Source organism: Erythrolamprus reginae, chromosome 9 (assembly GCF_031021105.1).
Source record: "Erythrolamprus reginae isolate rEryReg1 chromosome 9, rEryReg1.hap1, whole genome shotgun sequence".
Taxonomy (NCBI): domain Eukaryota; kingdom Metazoa; phylum Chordata; class Lepidosauria; order Squamata; family Dipsadidae; genus Erythrolamprus; species Erythrolamprus reginae.
The window spans coordinates 12,718,619-12,739,830 of NC_091958.1; the positions used below are offsets into that span (position 1 = coordinate 12,718,619).

The 21,212-nt window shown below is 42.8% G+C and overlaps 3 protein-coding genes across 5 annotated transcripts in view; 1 reads left to right on the forward strand and 2 right to left on the reverse strand.

The window, feature by feature from the left end:
- Window positions 1-4,470, reverse strand: part of CEP89 (centrosomal protein 89) — a 68,007-nt gene extending 63,537 nt beyond the window's left edge. The window contains exon 1 of one of the 2 annotated variants that reach the window (XM_070760306.1): window positions 4,298-4,470. In XM_070760306.1, coding sequence (XP_070616407.1) covers window positions 4,298-4,336 — 39 coding nt within the window. In that variant the 5' untranslated portion in view covers window positions 4,337-4,470. The remainder of the gene's footprint in view (window positions 1-4,297) is intronic. The other variant, XM_070760307.1, reaches the window with a different exon arrangement.
- Window positions 4,471-4,697: 227 nt separating this feature from the next.
- On the forward strand, window positions 4,698-13,667 carry FAAP24 (FA core complex associated protein 24). 2 transcript variants are annotated; one of them, XM_070761656.1, is made up of 5 exons: window positions 4,698-4,861; window positions 6,075-6,211; window positions 7,929-8,068; window positions 9,534-9,686; window positions 12,688-13,667. In XM_070761656.1, the coding sequence occupies exons 2-5, from the start codon at window positions 6,103-6,105 to the stop codon at window positions 12,928-12,930; spliced, it is 645 nt and encodes a 214-aa protein (XP_070617757.1). In that variant the 5' UTR covers window positions 4,698-4,861; window positions 6,075-6,102; the 3' UTR covers window positions 12,931-13,667. The 2 variants fall into 2 exon arrangements, with proteins under 2 accessions (XP_070617757.1, XP_070617758.1); XM_070761657.1 differs by having other exon boundaries at window positions 4,718-4,861; window positions 7,990-8,068; window positions 12,688-13,025.
- Window positions 13,668-18,486: 4,819 nt separating this feature from the next.
- The window catches only part of RHPN2 (rhophilin Rho GTPase binding protein 2), a 52,973-nt gene continuing 50,247 nt past the window's right edge, over window positions 18,487-21,212 (reverse strand). Inside the window, exon 15 of the mRNA XM_070760311.1 lies at window positions 18,487-20,558. Coding sequence (XP_070616412.1) covers window positions 20,304-20,558 — 255 coding nt within the window. The 3' untranslated portion in view covers window positions 18,487-20,303. The remainder of the gene's footprint in view (window positions 20,559-21,212) is intronic.

Sequence of the window (21,212 nt, forward strand, 5' to 3'; positions counted from 1 at the left end):
AAATGGTTTTGAATATGAAGTGCAAAACAACAATATCGCTACAAAGGTAATACAGTTATACCTTATCTTACAAACTTAATTGGTTCCGGGATGAGGTTCTTAAGGTGAAAAGTTTGTAAGACGAAACAATGTTTCCCATAGTAATCAATGGAAAAGTGAATAATGCGTGCAAGCCCTTTTGCCAGCCGAAGCGCCCATTTCTGCGCTGCTGGGATTCTCCTGAGGTTCCCCTCCATAGGAAACCCTACCTCTGGACTTCTGTGTTTTTGTGATGCTGCAAGGGGAATCCCAGCAGGGGTATCCCAGCATCCCAAATATGAGTGCTTCGCTGGCAATAGAAGTCGAGAGGTGGGGTTTCCCAGTGAGGGGAGCATCAGTGAAATCATAGCATCGCAAAAACACCAAAGTCCGGACCTCTGTGTTTTTGCAATGCTGCGATTTCACTGAGGCTCCCCTCGCTGGGAAACCCCACCTCCGGACTTCCGTTGCCAGCGAAGCACCCGTTTTTGTGCTGCTGGGATTCCCCTACTGGGATTCCCCTGCAGCATCACAAAAACACGGAAGTCCAGAGGTGTGGTTTCCCATGGAGGGGAGTTTCAGGGGCATCCCAGCAGCGCAAAAACGGGTGCTTCGCTGGCAACGGAAGTCCGGAGGCAGGGCATCCCAGCGGCGGCGGTGGGTTTGTAAGGTGAAAATAGTTTGTAAGAAGAGACAAAAAAATCTTAATCCCCGGGTTTGTATCTTGAAAAGTTTGTATGACGAGGCGTTTGTAAGACGAGGTATCACTGTAGTTATTTCTGTGGCTACCTACTGTAACTTTTCTTATATATTCCATGTATTTATTTTCATACACCTTTGATTCTTGGATTACAATGTAACTTTTTGAAATGTTCATTCTTTCCTCTTTGTAGAAAATATTACATCCCAGTGAAACAGTTATTCTGTTTCAGAAAACAAAATTACTGTTGATGTCTATATAATTTCCCTAGATTCAGCTGACAACTTTTCTATAAGAATCTCCATGAATGTTCATAGATAGCTATCTACCAAATTCAGTTAACACACCCAGTCAGTTTCATCATTTATTTATGGAGACATGCAGATTGAGAACTCCGACCGTACCCTCTTGGACCAACCCAGAACCAATGTTTTGTTTTGTCATCTAACTTTAGCTTGGTCGGAGTGGATTGGATATGGAATGTGGGGCATGGGACAATACGGGATGGGAAAGATGCCTAAGAATGCATGAGATGTTGTGTGCGGGTCAGAGGAAGCATGGGGGGGGGGCATGGATTGGAGAGGATGCAGGGGATGGTGCAAGTTGAGGAGGACAAAGAGAGATTCATGAAAAGTGCTATGTGGGTCAGGGAAATTGTTCAATAATTGCTTTGTACATCAGGAGAGTGCATAGAGGTGTGCAGCTGCTGTTGCACAGGTCAGGTAAGACATGCAGGGGAAGCAGCACAAATCAGGGAAGTGCATTAGACTACAGAAGAGAAGCCAAGGCTTACAAGGGGCACTCAGGGTGGTGGGGTGTGTCAGGAAGGGTGCATCGGTATTCCTTCCTCCCTCTTTCCCCACCAGGAAGGTGAAAACTGCTGGATGGAAGAAGGAGCAAGGGATTGCACAAGTGGCTGGGAAACTGTCATTTCATTTCATTTTATTGGATTTGTATGCCGCCCCTCTCCATAGACTCGGGGCAGCTAACAGCATTAGTAAAAACAACATGCGACAATCCAATACTAAAGAAACTAAAAACCCTTGTTTTAAAAACCAATCATACATACGAACGTACCATACATAAATTGTGGAAGCCTAGGGGGAAAGAATATCTTAATTCCCCCCATGCCTGACGACAGAGGTGGGTTTTAAGAAGCTTGCGAAAGGCAAGAAGGGTGGGGGCTATTCTAATCTCTGGGGGGAGTTGGTTCCAGAGGGCCGGGGCCGCCACAGAGAAGGCTCTTCCCCTGGGTCCCGCCAAACTACATTGTTTTGTTGACGGGACCCTGAGAATGCCCACTCTGTGGGACCTAATTGGTCGCTGGGATTCGTGCGGCAGAAGGCGGTCCCGGAGATAACCTGGCCCGGTGCCATGAAGGGCTTTATAGGTCATAACCAACACTTTGAATTGTGACTGGAAACTGATCGACAACTAATGCAGACTGTGGAGTGTTGGTGTGACATGGGCATATTTAGGGAAGCCCATGATTGCTCTCGCAGCTGCATTCTGCACGATCTGAAGTTTCCGAACACTTTTCAAATGTAGCCCCATGTAGAGAGCGCTACAGTAGTCGAGCCTCAAGGTGATGAGGGCATGAGTGACTGTGATCAGTGAGTCCCTTTCCAAATAGGGCCGCAACTGGTGCACCAGGCTGTGGATCGAGGAGGACACCCAAGTTGCGGACCCTCGCTGAGGGGGTTAGTAATTCCCCCCCCAGGGTAATGGATGGACAGATGGAATTGTCCTTGGAAGGCAAAACCCACAGCCACTCCATCTTATTAGGGTTGAGTTGGAGTCTGTTGACACCCATCCAGACCCCAACAGCCTCCAGACACCGGCACATCACTTCCACTGCTTCACTGTTAATGTCACAGCACATTGATAAGGAAAGTCCTGTGACTGTAGCAGTGGCCCACCAGCACTGGAGCAGCCACAATTTCCCCAAATTTCATTCCTTAAGGAGTAATAGGCTCCGGCATTACATACATGATTAGTCCATATAAGGGACCTTTGTTGATAAAACCATCCCCTATGATGCATGATTTTCCCCAGGTTATGGGTTAAGGTTATGGACAGCAGGGTTTTAAAGATAGTGTCAATTCCCCAAATAGCATCTGAAAAAGCCATCATGTGGAGTTAGAGCCCTTGGCCTGCGAGATAGATTGATTAGAAGATAGAAATAGATAGACATGGATAGCAACTAGAGAACATATGGGGGGTAAAGAGATAAATACATAGATGATATAGATGATAGACAGATGATTGATTGATTGATTGATTGATAGATATATGATATAGATGATACATAGAGATAGATAGATAGACAGACAGACAGACAGACAGACAGACAGACAGACCTTGGAGTCCATTTAAATATGAGCCAGCAGTGTGTAGCAGCTGCCAAAAAAGTCAGCACAGTCCTAGGCTGCTTTAACAGAGGGATAGAATCAAGATCACGTGAAGTGTTAATGCCACTTTATAAGGCCTTGGTAAGGCCACACTTGGAATACTGCATTCAGTTTTGGTTGCCATGATCCAAAAAAAATGTTGAAATTCTAGAAAGAGTGCAGAGAAGAGCAACAAAGATGAGTAGGGGGCTGGAGGCTAAAACATATGACCAACGGTTGCAGGAACTGGGTATGTGTAATTTAATGAAAAGAAAGACCAGGGGAGACATGATAGCAGTGTCCCAATATCACAAGAGTTGCTGCAAAGAAGCTATTCTCCAAAGCACGTGAGGGTAGAACAAGAAGCAATGGGTGGAAACTGAACAAGGAGAGAAATAACTTAGAACTAAGGACAATTTTCCTGACAGTTAGAACAATTAATCAGTGGAACAGAAGTTGTGAATGCTCCAACACTGGAAGTTTTAAAGAAGATATTGGATAACCATCTGTCTGAAGTAGGGGGTTGGACTAGAACACCTCCAAGGTCCCTTCCCACTCTGTTGTTATTATTATTATATTATTGAGAGAGAGAGAGATGGATAGATAGATAGATAGATAAATAGATAGATAGATAGATAGATAGATAGATAGATAGATAGATAGATAGATATGCTTCATGATGTGAAACCAGGCCAAACAAAAACAGAACTTTTCCCAACTGCCTCCCTTTAATCATAGTGGTTGGAAGGAACCTTGGAGGTCTTCGAGTCCATCCCTCTGTCCCAAGGCAGAAAACCTCCCACCATTCTGGACAAACGACTGTGCAGTATTTAACCTCCAGTGATGGAGCATCCCCCCCCGCCCCAACTTCAAGAAGGCAGTCTGTTCCATTGCTCCATTGCATCTGTTTCCTTTCTGATCCCTCCTTCCCGATCCAGCCTGGGATGCTCGGGAGAAGGCAACTGCCCGGTTGCCATGGGAACCGAAGCACACGTTGGCCCTCGGGGACCGCCAGCTCATCCTCCTCGCCTTTTTCCCTTCTGACTTTCCCTCCCTTCTTCAATTCAATTCATTAGATTTGTATGCCGCCCCTCTCCGAAGATTCGGGGCGGCTCCCCCGAAGACTCGGGGCGGCTTCTTGCACCCTCAATTCCACACACAGGCACCCCCCTCCCAGGGAAATACTCACAAACTTGGTGTTTCGGCGTTTCCTGAAAAAAAACGGCATGACGGCGAAAAGGCTGAGGGGAAATACACTAATAAACGAGAAAACTAAGCCGGGAGAGACAAAACGGGAACCGCCGGCCAGAGAGAGTGTCCGCTCACTCCCTTCTCGAAGACAAGGACGCTTCCACTCACAACCACCCCGCAACTAGCCGCAAGGCGATGGGTTAGGCGTCCCGATTTATCCAATCGACCTCCACCTTACTGAGGCGGCCGTCGCCTTAGCAACCAGTGGCCGTTAGGAATCGCCCCGCCTCTTGCGGTCTGTTTTTTTTTTTCAGGGAGAGGCGGAGGGAAAAAGAAAAGAGGGTTTTGATTGGCTGCGGCCACGGTGCGTCATGGCTGCCGCGCGCTGTTTGGAAAAAGGCGGAAGCAGGAACGACTTGCAATAATACAGTACGTGGTTGCAAGAGCGTACAATCGATGAATGGGAGCCTCTCTTGGTTTGCTTGCGTGTGTGTACACGTTCGCGCGTGTGTTTTAAGGCGCTGGAGGATCTTGAGAGATTGCTGTGCAGGATCTTTAAGCGGTAAGACAAGAAAAATGCTTTGAATTGATTATTTATTATTGATATAAATATTAAGAAGAGACAAACAAAGTAGAAATGTATTGAAAAAAGTGGGATGTTTGCTCATAAATGGGAATGTAAATATTATTTAAATGTAAACATTTAATAAAAACTATTAAATTTTAAAAAAAACAGTAACTCGTCTGTAGTCCCCAAAGAGATGGGCTATTGGTTTATTTAATAGAATAACAATTATGCAGATTGCATAATTACAGAGTTGGGAGGGACCTTTTAGGTCTTCTAGTCCAACCATTTGAGAAGCTGGCACAAAGAGGAAAGGATCAATTTTATTTTCCAAAGCATCTGAGGGAAGGACAAGAAACAAGAGATGGAAACCTGGAGGGAAGCAACCTAGAATTGAAGAGACACTTCCTAACAGGAAGGACAATTAACTAGTATATTTAGTTTTAAATTAATTGGATTTAGGCTACTGTATTGTATTGGTTTCTTTTTTATATGTTGTAAACCCCCCCCCCCCAAGTTCTCAGAGAGGGGCAGCATATAAATCCGATAAACAAACTAACAAACAATGAAATCTACAGTAAACAGGTGGTGGTTCCAATCAGGATATTTTATTTTATTTATTTTATTTTATTCTTTGTTCAATATACAATACATATGGAAGAGAGTAGGCATTAAGTAATATATATAAAGATAGAAGGAAAAAGAGGATATATATGATATAAGAGATAAGGAGAGAATATATATGATATATGTATATATATATATGTAGATAGATAGATAGATAGATAGATAGATAGATAGATAGATAGATAGATAGATAGATAGATAGATAGATAAGGGAAGGGAAGGGAAGGGAAGACAATTGGACAGGGGACGATAGACACATCAGTGCACTTATATAAGCCCCTTACTGGCCTCTTAGGAACCTGGAGAGGTCAATTGTGGAGAGTCTAAGGGAGAAACATTGGGGGTTGGGAGTTGACACTATTGAGTCTGGTAATGAGTTCCACGCTTCGACAACTCGATTGTTAAAGTCGTATTTTTTACAGTCAAGTAAATTCCATGCAAACGATCAAGGGCTGGGAAAAAAGCCCTCTGGAAAGTCATCATCTGAAAGTTACCTGGATTTCATGGGCAATCCTTGGTTAATGAGAAATGTGTCATTTTTGCATTTTCAGAATAACAGGTTAATGGCTTTTCTTTTACACAGGACAAATAAGTGCAAAGAAAGTTTAATAATGGCAAACGATAGCACCCCAATCCGAGCAGGAGCTGTAAATGTTCCTTTGGGCCATGTGATTGGCCATGAGAAATGGAAGGGTTCCCAGATTGTTCAGGAGATGCAAGGTAAACCATGCTTTGAAAAAACTGCAGAATTTGCTTACTAACAGATCATCCTAAAATCTGAAAATTAAACCAACATATTTAAATATATTAGCCACGCAACACCAGTGGATTCTTTTTTATTTTGCAAAAGAAATGATAGATGCATTGCCTGTGTTTGAGTGTTCAGAGGGTGTGGGGTTAACTAGGATAGTGTAGTGAATGGCTTTCAGCAAATGGAAATATCAAGTTAAACTACAAAATATGAGCTTAATATCTTGCTTTGATCTGGGGCTCTTAATTATAGTTTTCTTAAACATCCCAAAGGTGCATAAGTTTTATAAACAGCCAGGAAAAATAGTTGTCTCATTTTATTAAGCTATGATAATCTGAAGATATCACTAGATCACAAGGAATATTTTATTATTTTACCAGGGTTTAATTTATTTATTTATTTATTTGTTTGTTTAGATTTGTATGCCGCCCCTCTCCGCAGACTCGGGGCGGCTCACAACAAAGTGAAAAACAATTTATAACAAATCTAAATTTCTACTAAAAACATTTAAAAAACCCCATTTTCTAAACACACATACATACACACATACCATTCATAAATTGTATATGCCTGGGGGAGATGTCTCAGTTCCCCCATGCCTGACGACACAGGTGGGTCTTAAGGAGCTTACGAAAGGCAAGGAGAGTAGGGGCAGTTCTAATCTCCGGGGGGAGCTGGTTCCAGAGGGTCGGGGCCGCCACAGGGAAGGCTCTTCCCCTGGGGCCCGCCAACCGACATTGTTTAGTTGACGGGACCCGGAGAAGGCCCACTCTGTGGGACCTAATCGGTCGCTGGGATTCGTGCGGCAGCAGGCGGTCTCGGAGATATTCTGGTCCAGTGCCATGAAGGGCTTTAAAGGTCATAACCAACACTTTGAATTGTGACCGGAAGTTGATCGGCAACCAATGCAGACTGCGGAGTGTTGGTGAAACATGGGCATACCTAGGTAGGCCCATGACTGCTCTCGCAGCTGCATTCTGCACGCTCTGAAGTTTCCGAACACTTTTCAAAGGTAGCCCCATGTAGAGAGCGTTACAGTAGTCGAACCTCGAGGTGATGAGGGCATGAGTGACTGTGAGCAGTGAGTCCCGATCCAGATAGGGTCGCAACTGGTGCACCAGGCGAACCTGGGCAAACGCCCCCCTCGCCACAGCTGAAAGATGGTTCTCTAATGTGAGCTGTGGATCGAGGAGGACGCCCAAGTTGCGGACCCTCTCCGAGGGGGTCAATAATTCCCCCCCCAGGGTAATGGAAGGACAGATGGAATTGTCCTTGGGAGGCAAAACCCACAGCCACTCCATTGTCATTAATTTGAATGCCAGCTCTATATACTACAAAAGAAATAAGGCAAGCCAGATTTTAAAGTCTGGTTTAAATGCATATTTTCACTTTGTACGACTAAATATACGGTACTTGGAAATTATCAGTCTTAAAACCATTGGCATTTTCATCTGAATAACATATTTAGAACTTGGAGATAAAACAACAGCTTGATTTTCAGAGTGTGTTCAGGCATGGTTTGTTGAAGCCTAGAATTGATTGGGTTCAGAATTGTTTGGATTCACACAATATATTAAAATCAAACTTAGCAGGCTACGTAAACGCAGCCAGTTTCACTCATATGAGAATTGCGTAGCCACAGTAGTTCTGCCATTACTATAGTTTCCTTGCTTCTCACTTTTCAAGGGAGATGTAAGCTTATTCTGGAAGATGGCCTGGGACTCGTGGATTTTCATCTTTCAAATAGGTGCTGCATCCTCTACATATCTGAAGCAGATCTGGTGGCAGGAAATAGCTTCAAAAGAAGACTTGTTCGTTTTAGAAATGTAAGCACCCTCTGAAAGTATCATTGGGCTCCTCCTTTTCAGGAGCGTAATATCAGCGAAACATTAATTCATCATCAATTCATCACAATTCAAGAAAGACGTAATATTTAGTACCATGCACTGTTATATTATAATTATACCAGCAACCCAAATCTGCCATTTTAAGAAGTATCCGAGGATTCTGTGTTTTCATTCCTTATGTTGCTGTTTCCTTTTTGAAATGATCCGATTTCAGAACAAAAAGATATTTTGCCCAGATAATCGGAATGGTTTTGTATTTATCTTCGGCTCAGAGAAAGCTTTAACTGGTTCGTCTATATCTAATTGGCTGTTGGAGGAAAATATCAGAAATTAATGGCCATGTATGGTGCATTATGGTTCTGTTATGCATAGATCTGAATGATGCTAACCCAGCCATTCATTCATTCTCATATTCATCTGTGAGGAAACCATAGTCTTTAATCAGTGGTTTTAAGCAGCATGAGTGCAGGGCAGGGGGGGGGGGGGGCTCCCAGTGAGCTTACTCTAGGTTGTTGGTTTGTTCCTGTCACTAATAGATTTAGTTTAGATTAGATTTATTGGATTTATATGCCGCCCCTCTCCGTAGACTCGGGGCGGCTCACAACAATGGTAAAAAGCAATACACAGTAACAAATCTAATATTTAGCAATCTAAATTACAGTTTTAGGTTAAAAATCCAAAAGAAACCCCAATATATAAAAAACAAGCCACACAGTCAAATCATACACAGAAACTACATGGGCAAGGGGGAGATGTTTCAATTCCCCCATGCCTGACGGCAGAGGTGGGTTTTAAGGAGTTTCCAAAAGGCAAGGAGGGTGGGGGCAATCCTAATCTCTGGGGGGAGCTGGTTCCAGAGGGTCGGAGCCACCACAGAGAAGGCTCTTCCCCTGGGTCCCGCCAGACGACATTGTTTAGTCGACAGGACCCGGAGAAGGCCAACTCCGTGGGACCTAACCGGTCGCTGGGATTTGTGCGGCAGAAGGCAGAGATATTCTAGCCCGATGCCATGTAGGGCTTTATAGGTCATAACCAACACTTTGAATTGTGACCGGAAACTGATCGGCAACCAGTGCAGACTGCGGAGTGTTGGAGTAACATGGGCATACTTAGAGAAGCCCATGATTGCTCTCGCAGCTGCATTCTGCACGATCTGAAGTTTCCGAACATTCTTCAAAGGTAGCCCCATGTAGAGAGCGTTACAGTAGTCGAGCCTCGAGGTGATGAGGGCATGAGTAACTGTGAGCAGTGAGTCCCGATCCAGATAGGGCCGCAACTGGTGCACCAGGTGAACCTGGGCAAATGCCCCCCTCGCCACAGCTGAAAGACGTTTCTCTAATGTGAGCTGGGGATCGAGGAGGACGCCCAAGTTGCGGACCCTCTCTGAGGACCCTCTCTGAGGTGGGTCAATACCAGTTACTCTCCTTCTTCCTACTCCTTCCAGGCTTGCAGTCTTCAAGGGATCGTATTAGTTGAAAAAACTCAAATAAGCAACCAGTATTTTCCAGAAGTGCAGAAATTTGTCGTTCTGGAGCTCGGAATGACACTACTTCCGGTGGCCAGCCAAAATGAAGCTGCTCAACTTATTGCTCAATTGGTAAGTACCTTCATGCGCTGTTTGTCCTGCTGTCAGGCTTAAAAGCAATGCTTCTCAAAGCTGACAATTTTAAGGGGGGACTTCAGATTAGAATTAGTAGTACAAGAGCTTCTCATGTTTATTACCTATAAAGCCCTACATGGTTTAGGGCCGGACTATCTATGGGACCGTCTCCTGCCGTCTACCTACCAGAAACTGATAAGATTGCACATGGTTGGCCTTTTCCGGGTTCCGCTGACTAAACAATGTAGGTTGGTGGGGCTGTGGGGAAGGGCCTTCTCTGTGGCCGCCCCAGATCTATGGAACCAACTCCTCTCCGATTTCTGCTGCTCCCACTCTGCTGGCCTTCTGAAAGGCTACAAAGACCTCGCTTTGCCGGCAGGCCTAGGGGCCATGAATTTTACGTCTTTCATAGCCAAATTGTATTGAATGGTATGCATGTGATAATTGGATTGTTTGAGTCATGGGTGTTTTAAATTGGGGTTATTGTTTTAATAATTTATACTTGATTGATTGATTGACTGATTGACTGACTGACTGACTGATTATATTTATATGCCATTCATTCCAAAACAGACTCAGAGCGGCTAAACTGGCTTCTTTTTATTGTAAATTGTATTTTTATATTGTTATAAGCCGCCCTGGGTCCTTCAAGATTAGGCGGCATAGAAATAGAATAAAATGAATGAATGAATGAATGAATGAATGAATGAATGAATGAATGAATAAATACCTAAGTGGTTTTGCAGGAAACAGAATGCTGAACGTTGGTGTGAGACGGCAAAATTGTTTGAAAAGTAGGGAAGTTTGACTCATATTAATTTTTGGAAGAAGTACCTCAAAATGCCCAGAAGCTTATTTTAAAAAAATGAGTAAAGATATCAATCAAAGAGAGGGAGCAATATTGTCTTCAAATTAAGAGGCATAAGAGACAATGCATATTTTTGGAAGTAAGTTAAGCTATAGCGATTTATTTGGGGGGGGAAATTGAAAATTAGATTTGGTAGGCCCAGGCGACAAAAGTAGGAGGCAGCATTAGAATAACGGTATATGCCTAGAATAAAGACATGACACACACAAAAATATGATTTTAGAAGGGATATTGATAATGTAAAGATGTACGGGAATATGTTACCAGTCTGTTAAATGTCAGATGGATTAGGATTAGAATCACTCAGGGAAAGGTGAAAGAAGGAGAAAGAAGAAGTAGAAGGGAAGGGAGAAGAGAAGGAGTGGGGGAAGTAGGAAAGGGGGGAGGAAGATTAAAGAGGAAGAGATTTTTTTATTTTTTTATTTTAATTGGATTTTATGCCGCCCCTCTCCGAGGACTCGGGGTGGCTCACAGCATGTACAGAAAAAACAGGAAACAATAATAACAATCCAATTATACCTTAAAAAACAATCTTAAAATTCTAATTAAAAACTATCAATATCATTCATTCAGCAGTCAAACTAAGCATTCATCGGTCGCGGGGGGAGGTCTAAGGAACCCCAGGCCTGGCGGCAAAGATGAGTTTTTAAACTTTATCGGAAGACAAGGAGGGTGGGAGAAGTACAAATCTCTGGGGGGAGCTGATTCCAGAGGGCCGGGGCCCCCACAAAGAAGGCTCTTCCCCTAGGTCCCGCCAGCCGACATTGTTTGGTCAACGGGACCCTAAGGAGACCAACGCTGTGGGACCTCACCGGTCGCTGGGATTCGTGCGGCAGAAGGCGGTCTTGGAGATAATCTGGTCCTATGCCATGTAGGGCTTTATAGGTCATAACCATAAGATGGAGATAGAGGGAGAGAACTGTAAAGAAATGAAGAAAAACAGACTGATAAAAAACAGCATAAAATAGGTACAGTGGTACCTCTACCTAAGAATGCCTCTACTTAAGAATTTTTCTAGATAAGAACCGGGTGTTCAATAATTTTTTGCCTCTTTTTAAGAACCATTTTCTACTTAAGAATCCGAGCCCGGAAAAATTTCTCAGGAAATTTGCGAGCGGTACGAAAGCCCGGCCAGTTTCCTGCCATTCCCCCTGGGTTTCTCTCTCTGGCGCAGTGCATGGGAGGCAGCCTCACGCCGGATGTATGGGAGGCGCGTGCTCCTCCTCGCCGCCTCAGTCCTTCTTTTTTTTAAACCTTAAAGTTTTGGTTTTTCAATATTCCTCTCACCTCACCTTCTTCCTTCGGCAGCGACTGTCCTCTTCCTCTTCCTCCTCCTCCCACCCAAATTCCGAGCTTTTATTTCTTTCCTAATGGGTTTGCACGCATTATTTGCTTTTACATTGATTCCTATGGGGAAAATTGCTTCTACTTAAGAACTTTTCTACTTAAGAACCTCGTCACGGAACAAATTAAGTTCATAAGTAGAGGTACCACTGTACTTGTAAATACAGTGATATCTTGTCTTACGAACTTAATTGGTTCCGGGACAAGGTTTGTAAGGTGAAAAGTTTGTAAGATGAAACAATGTTTCCCACAGGAATCAATGGAAAAGTGATTAATGCATGCAAGCCCAAAACTCACCTGTTTGGCCAGCCGAAGCACCTGTTTTTGCGCTGCTGGGATTCCCCTGAGGCTTCCCTCCATGGGAAACCCCACCTCCGGACTTCCATGTTTTTGTGATGCTGCGATTTCGCTGAGGCTCCCCTCGCTGGCAACTTCCGTTGCCAGCAAAGCGCCCGTTTTTGCGCTCCCGGGATTTCCCTGCAGCATCGCAAAAACACGGAAGTCCGGAGGTGGGGTTTCCTATGGAGGGGAGCCTCAGGGGAATCCCAGCAGCACAAATACGGGCGCTTCGCTGGCAACAGAAGTCCAGAGGCAGGGCATCCCAGTGATGGCGGCTTGGGTTTGTAAGGTGAAAATAGTTTGGAAGAAGAGGCAAAAAAAATCTTAAACTCTGCGTTTGTATCTCGAAAAGTTTGTATGACGAGGGGTTTGTAAGACGAGGTATCACTGTATTTAGCACCCCAAACCACAAGAGGGCAGCCAGACTAAACCTGACTTTCATTTCAGATGCACGAACAGACTAAAACCAGCAATCTTTTCCAAAGTAAGAAAGGCACCAAGTTGTTGGAACCATCTGTACTCCATACAGTTCAGCAGATTCCAGGAGTTGGAAAGACAAAGGCCCTTCTCCTCCTGGAAAACTTTGGAAATATCCATCAGCTTTGCAATGCTTCTCTCCAGGATCTCGAAAGAGTAGTCGGTCGCAGGCTGTCTCAACAAATCCATACATTCTTCAACCAGGCAAAATAATCTCGGTTTTTCAGCATCAGGGATAAGCTTCTTGAAAGGCTGGACGTTCCCTCATGCACATGGTCAGATTTCAGTTTCTACGAAACTCAAGAGAGCCTTCTCTTATATCCGAGGAGCAAATAAATCAGATAATAATTTTTCAGCTCCAAATTTGCTCCCTATGACATTTGCTGGGCATGCTTTTGGCTTTTGATAGCATAGAGTTGGACATGATGTCACCTTTTATGAATAGCACTGAATGCTTTTTCCTGGAGAATTAGCTGCAGTACCAATACCCTCTTTGTCTTCCTTGAAAATAGTTCTTTTTTGTGTGTTAAGTTTCTTAAATACGTTCTTCTTCAGGTCAACCTAGCTGCTTGCTAAAGGAACAGTCAAATAAGTCATATTTCACCTCTGTTAAGTCTATTGAAAAATAAGGAGGCTCTAAGTTACTTTTAAGCCGAAAAACAGCAGGTTATCCAATGTAAATAAATTTTACATTTGTTCTGTGGATGGTCCCTGTTGTCCTATTGCTTTGGATGCAGAAGAGAACCCTCCAAAAATCTACCTGACTTTTCTCGACTTTTCATAACTTGTTTATGGACAATTTATGAGTTCTGAGCATCAGAACTGCCCTGAATGGATCATTTATTTCCTGTTGGGAGCTGTTATTCAATGTGTTTGAGTTTAGTATCTCTTAAAATCAGGGGTCAATACCCTGTTCTGATAGGAATTAATAATACAGATATTTATTTGTTTGTTTTGTTTTATTTATTTATTTGATTTATATGCCGTCTCTCTCTGAGGACTCGGGTCAACTTACAACATATACAAAGAAACAATAATATATAATAAACTAGTCTAAAATCCCCAGTTATACTAAAAATCAATCATACCCATACAAAGGGCAATCATACATACCATTCGTGGGCCAGGGGGCTAATAATAATAATAATAATAACAACAACAACAACAACCAGACATTGTGATCGTGGAGAAAAAGAAAGAATAGATCATCGACATCGCAATCCCAGGAGACAGCAGAATTGAGGAGAAGCAGCTAGAGAAATTAGTGAAATACGAAGATCTAAAAATTGAGCTGCAACGACTCTGGCATAAGCCAGTGAAAGTGGCCCCAGTGGTACTTGGCACGCTGGGCGCAGTACCAAAGGGTCTCAGCAGACATTGGAAAACCATTGAAATTGACAAAATCTCCATCTGTCAATTGCAAAAGGCCACTTTACTGGGATCGGCAAACATAATTCGCCGCTACATCACACAGTTCTAGGTGCTTGGGAAGCGCCCGACTGGTGATGAAATACGAAATCCAGCATAGTGATCTCGTTTGCTGTGTTGTATAGACATAGTAATAATAACAATTATTATTATTATTATTATTATTATGGGCATGTTGAATTTATATATGGTATGCTTGTGTGTGTGTATGTTAGTATAGGGGTTTTTCTTAAATTTATAATATTTTAATTAATTGGATTATGTATTGGATTGTCTTTTCACTTGTTGTGAGCCGCCCCGAGTTTTCGGAGAGGGGCGGCATACAAATCCAAATAATAAATAAATAAATAAATAATAATAATAATAATAATAATAATAATAATAATAATTTATTAGATTTGTATGCTGCTTCTCCAAAAACTAGGGGCGGCTCACAACAATAGTAAACAATATATAACAAATCTAATAATTAAAAACTTTGTCTAAAACCCTTATCATTAAAATAATCACACAACCCAATCATACCATACATAAATCCTATTAGCAAGGGGATACATCAATTACCCCATGCCTGGCGACATAGGTGGGTTTTCAGGGACTTGCGAAAGGCGAGGAGGGCGGGGGGCAGTTCTAATCTCCGGGGAGAGTTGGTTCCAGAGGGCCGGGGCTGCCACAGAGAAGGCTCTTCCCCTGGGTCCGGCCAGACGACATTGTTTAGTCGACAGGAACCGGAGTAGGCCGACTCAGGGACCTAATCGGCCGCTGGGATTCATGCAGCAGAAGATGGTCCCGAAGTTTGAGTAGGTACAGCCACTTAACTGGGCAGGGAAGACATTTAGAAACACTTTAGAAAATGTGCAGAGATACTTTACTAGAAGAGCCCTCCACTCCTCCACTTGCAACAGAATACTCAACAAGATTTACAGTCCTAGGTTTAGAAAGCTTCGAACTTACACCGCCTTAAACATGACCTAAGCATAAAGTATAGTATCTCTGGACATTTTCGAGAGTATTTATGTCTGAAATTCAATATGGGTTCCAGACAGATGAGCTGTATTCAAGGATTGGTGTAGCGAAAGTTTTGTATGCTCTGGTTAGTAGTGTAAGATTATCGGAGCAGAAGCTACATAGGATTAGGTTAACAACTCTCGAAGCCTTTTTGGCGATGTTGTTGCAGTGGGCTCTGGCACTTAGATCATTTGATATGAGTATTCCGACGTCTTTTACGGAGTGAGGGTTATCTGTAAGGTCTTGTTCATTCAGCTTGTATTTGATGTTCTGCTTTTTTGCCAATGTGTAGGACAGAGCATTTTTTGGTCGAGTTTTTATTTTATTTATTTATTTTGTTAAACAATTATAGGGTGATAATTTGTACAAATTAAACATTAGATAAGTAATGATAAAAAGTAACAAAAAAAGACAATAGGACAGGGACGGTAGGCACAGTATGCACGCCTCTTACAGACCTCTTAGAAAGGGTGAGAGGTCAATGGTAGATAGTCTAAGGTTAAAGGTTTTGGGGTTAGGAGTATGTTCTGTTTGGGTCACTCCGGAAGCCAATACCAACCAAAAAGAGAAGCCAAACACACCGGTAAAAGGCAAAGGCAGTTTATAGAATTCAAGAAAAACACAGGTAACAGAAAATGTCCTTACAAACAGGAAAACACTGTATCTTCCAATATATCCACAAGGGCAAAAGTCCATGCAGCAATACAGGATTCTTGCTGCCAAGATGAGGCTGTAGATAGCAGACCTACACCTCCCACGGGTCTTCCAAACTGCTAGGCCACAAGCCAGGAACAGAGACGTCGAGAACAAAGCAGGACACCGTAACTCCAACTGATAACACTCCACATAGCTTCAAGGGCTTGCCTGCCTTTTAAACCCTGCTAAGGAGGACCACACCCAAGCCCAGCTGTTCCTAATTCAATGCTGATAATACTTCTTTAATTGCTTCTTTCTTTGATCTGAATGTCTCTGTCGCATGTCAATGACGGCTTGTGCTTCATCACCTAATGACTCCAAGCTACTGGCTGGGGAGAGCCCCCCCCCCCCGGGGCTCTCATGCTGTTCTCCTTCGTCCCATTCCTGACTTTCCTCTCCCCCGTCCGACTGTTCAGCCCCCTCCTCTTCGCTGTCCTCCTCCGGGCATGGAGCCAGCAGAGACACAGCTGGTCCCTGAGCACCCTCAGGCTGAATCACAACAGAGTAGAAACCACAGAATCAGGTAGTGCATTCCAGGCGTTGGTTACTCGGTTGCTGAAGTTGTATTTTTTGCAGTCAAGTTTGGAGCGGTTGACATTTGACAATTCAGACACAAAGTCAGGGTCTTTTTGGAGAGTAGCTGTATTACCGGTGGTGTTGAAAAGTTTTACATCGTCAGCGAAGAGAACGCAATTGCTTGTAATATGATCGCAAAGGTCATTTATATAGAGTATGAAGAGTGCTGGTCTTAGCACGCTGCCTTGGTACAAGCAGGAAGACACTGTGTTAAAATGATTGAGATTCCTTCCCTCCCTGCCCTATGAGTCAACAAAAGGGCAAAACCATTAAAGCAGTCTTGTCTGTATGAAATATAATTAAAAGGGCCCTCGGGTTTCTTTCTCCTTGTCCAGGAAGTTCAGCTGTGGTTATTTAATCTTTTTTTTTTTTAAAGGATCAGTTACATTCTTAGTCTCATTTTTTTCCTGCTACTTATTGGACGGTAACCCTGAAGTCCCCCAGTGTTGGGCAGCATATAAATTCGAATAAATAAATAAATAAGATTTGCAAGGTTTCAGTCTAAGGCTCTTTTTTTAAAGAAAAAGACCGTAAGTCACTTGGCAATCGAGGAAATACTTGAGAGAAGCAATGAAAGAAGATAGTTTTGATTGGTAAGAGTCTTCAGAGGGGGGCAGCATATAAATCAAATCAAATAAATAAATAGTAAGAGGTTTCCCCTGTGTACATATATTATAGTCTTCTCTACATCTGACACCTCTCTAAGCAGTTTACAGAGTCTGCATGTTTCCCCCAACAATCTGGGTCCTTATTTTACCAACCTTGGAAGGATGGAAGCCTGAATCAACCTTGATCTCATCAGGATCGAACTGCTGGCAGTTGGCAGAATTAGCCTGCAATACTACATTCTAACCACTGCGCCACCACGGTTTTTATAATCCAACAGCAACAGCAATTAGGATTATATACTGTCCCATAGCACTGGGTTACAGTGTCAAGGGACTATTTGCATATTGCCTCCAATAATCTGGCTCCTCTTTTTTGCCAATCTCGGAAGAATCGAGGCTGAGTCAACCTCGAGCCCTGTCAGGATCAAACTTTGGGTGGCGGGCAGAGTTTGCCTGCAATACTGTGCTTTAACCACTGCACCACCAGGGCTCTAGTCAAAAGCATGAAGCTAGTATTTCAGAAAACTGCATGCTACCTAGCCTGCAACAATGCCTTTAGAGTCCCCAAAGATCCCACTGGGGTGGTAGACAAGATTCTGGGAGGCTGGCGATCCTGTGTACAAAAAGATATTTTGGGATCTGCTACATGCCTACCTGGATGGGCATTTTGTGAGGGCACCAACTATATGATGTGCCCTGCATTCAAAGGTTCAGTTCTGGAGACCTCACCTACAAAAACATATTGATCAAATTGAACGGGTCCAAAGACGAGCAAAAATGGTGGAAGGTCTTAAGCATAAATCTTATCAGGAAAGACTTAATGAACTCAATCTGTATAGTCTGGAGGACAGAAGGGAAAGGGGGGACATGATCGAAACATTTAAATATGTTAAAGGTTTAAATAAGGTTCAGGAGGGAAGTGTTTTTAATAGGAAAGTGAACACAAGAACAAGGCGGCACAATCTGAGGTTAGTTGGGGGAAAGATTAGAAGTAATGCGAGAAAATATTTTACTGAAAGAGTAGTAGATGCTTGGAACAAACTTCCACCAGGCGTGGTTGGTAAATCCATAATCACTGAATTTAAACATGCCTGGGAGAAACATATATCCATCCTAAGATAAAATACAGGAAATAGTATAAGGGCAGATGAGATGGACCATGAGGTCTTTTTCTGCCGTCAATCTTTCTTTCTTTCTTTCTTTCTTTCTTTCTTTCTTTCTTTCTTTCTTTCTTTCTTTATTAGATTTGTATGCCACCCCTCTCTGAAGAATCTTCTATGTTTCTATGTTTGCCTACTTCTGCTTCAGTGTTGAATCCATCTAACTGTGGTTTAACCAGCCAACCATATAGCACACAAATTTGGTCACTATACATTTCTTTGAAGAACCCCAAAAATCAAGTCGAATATACAGTATATCACAGCTTAACGAGATATAAATGAACAAGTCAACCTTCTTCCAACCTACATTTTATTATGCACTAGTATTAATTCCACAGCATTGATTGAATATTGCACAATACGAATAAGCAGCCACTATATTACATTCTTCCTTAAAAAACAAAACAGACCTTCATTCTGAACAACAAGTTAAGAAAAATTAAACTTTTATCTCATTCATAGTTCCAGTGAAAAGTTGTTCATTGTCACATATGTCAGGACTCGTTCTTAAATAATTATTTAAAATATGTATGTATATTTACATCTCCTGGGTAGAAACATTAAAAGATCAAAATAATAATAAAATTGCATTGATCTACAAGACTTCCCTATTTTTCCTTACTTTATTCCATTGTTCCTCAACCTTAGTAACTAAGATATGTGGGAATTCTGGGAATTAAAGTCCACATATCTTAAAGTTGCCAAGGTTGGAAACATTGTTCTATTCCAATTTCTTCTAAAAATTTCTCACTTTCCAGTAAGGGATTCAATGAGTTTCAGTAGTAACTTAGATTTCCCTTCTTTAAATTTTTTAGCTAATTGTTAAGATCTACCCTGTTTGCAATATTTCAGTGTAACCAACAACTATTGTGGGTTAGCCCACAACTTCAGACAGAGACAATAAAACTCCTAGCAACAACTACTTTTCAAGTTGGGCATGTTCTTTAGTGTGCTGAACTTCTAAACTTCACTTATGGCATAGTTAAATTACCTTTATCAACCCTTTGGAATGCACCTTTCAAGTGGCTCTCAAGAAAAATCTCAGTTAATATCCTTAAAAATGGCATTACTGAGTTTTGTATCTGAATGCTGGCTGGGGAATTCTGGGAGCTGATGTCCACATATCATCTACCTAGTTGCTGAGATTAAGAAATACTGATTTGAAGTGAAACCTGGCAGGGGCTAAGGATTTGGACTGCAACCAAATTGGCTGATCTCTTTCCACCTTCTTGTTTATATTAGCATATTTCTCTACACACAGTATTCTATTAGGAAATCTCCATCTTTGCTATAATGCTCGGCAGGTGTAGAAAACGATACTCAGTTACATCAGATCTTGCAAAACAAGCTGGGGTTTTTTTTTTCAATGGATCCATTCTGGGTTACTTAAAGTCGCCAGGGTTGGTTTTCAAGGTTGTTTCTTGGGAGATTTCTTTCCACTACATATTGGAGACCCCTGGTTTAAACCAAAGCAGAATAGAAAATAGGATTTTAAAACCTTAACACATAGCCTTGCCACTACCATACCCTGTTGGATTTAGTCATTTACCCTGTTTCTTTTCCATCACCAGGCCGTTCAATATTGAAGAATTTGGTTGTGACCAGCTATGTAGGTTGTCAACTGACAGAACGTTACTAACTGGCCTATATAACTTGTTTCTCACTCATTGAGTTTTTAAATTGATTAGCAAGTGTACCTCCTTGATGGTGGCACCATTGTTGCCTTCAATTCTATTTACTTCTCCCCTCAAGGTAGGTGAGATGGTCAACCATGTGGCACGACTGTGCTACACATTCACATTAAAACAAAACAAAACTCCGCTTTCTTTGCAGACCCATTCCGTTGTTTCTTAAGATAGATCATTAACTAAGCCAGAATCCGTGCAGAAGTTTGAAAGAAACTCCACAAAGACATAGGCCCATGATATGTCCTTCAAAACTTTCCAGTCTTTGCAAAATCAAACAATGGAAGTCAGATTTGAACGGTTCGTTGTTGGCTTCAAGTCAGGGCTACCCAACCCTGGATTCCTAAAGGCCACATTGTGAGTTCATAACATCCAGCATGAGACCCTTTCTGGGAGAGAGAGTCCTCTCCCTCGGTCTCCAAGTCTTAGTACAATGAACTATCAGTACTGAAGAGTGTGAACGGAGTTGTGAGTTTCTTCTTAATGGCAGAGGTGCCGCTGACGGCCGAAGGGAGACAGAGGGTGCTGGCAGCTTTCTGCCTGTTTTTGGTTCCCCAACTCAGGAAGGATAATTTAGGCGCCACCTTCTTGGCTTTGTTGGTTCTGTCTTCTTCCATAGCCAGACATATAAGGGAGTAGGTCTTCTGCATCCCCACTGAGTAAGTGGCACATTTGTTATGCTGCAAGGGGAAAGAGTGAGACCAGCATTAAAAAAAAGAGAAAAAATTTAGTCAACGCAAAGTGGAAAGCGATGTATAGAGGTAGTCCACGACTTATAGTCACAATCAAGCTTTAAAATGTTGTCGCTAAGCAGTAGTTGTTAAGTCTGCCTATTGCCTTATTTTTATTCCACCTTGGAAGGACAGAAGGGCTAAGTCAATCTTGAGCCAGTCAGGATCGAACTGCTGGCAATGGGCAGAGCCAGGAAGGGAGGGAGGGAGGGAGAGAGGAAGGAAGGAAGGAAGGAAGGAGAAATGGAGGGAGGGAGGAAGGAAGGAAGGAGAAATGGAGGGAGGGAGGGAGGAAGGAGAAGTGGAGGGAGGAAGGAAGGAAGGAGAAATGGAGGGAGGGAGGGAGGAAGGAGAAGTGGAGGGAGGGAGGGAGGAAGGAAGGAGAAATGGAGGGAGGGAGGGAGGAAGGAGAAGTGGAGGGAGGGAGGGAGGAAAGAAGGAGAAATGGAGGGAGGGAGGGAGGAAGGGAGGAAGGAGAAATGGAGGGAGGGAGGGAGGGAGGAAGACTATCATTAAGTGTTGTACCTCATGATTCTTGACAAATCTATATTTTCTTCTATGTACACTGAGAGCATCTGCACCAATGACAAATTCCTTGTGTGT

Coding starts and splice junctions, on each gene's coding strand:
- FAAP24 (XM_070761656.1), top strand. CDS start 6,103: ATGGCAAACGATAGCACCCCAATCCGAGCAGGAGCTGTAAATGTTCCT. Junction 6,212..7,928: donor GATTGTTCAGGAGATGCAAG/GTAAACCATGCT, acceptor TCACTTTTCAAG/GGAGATGTAAGCTTATTCTG. Junction 9,687..12,687: donor CTCAACTTATTGCTCAATTG/GTAAGTACCTTC, acceptor CTTTCATTTCAG/ATGCACGAACAGACTAAAAC.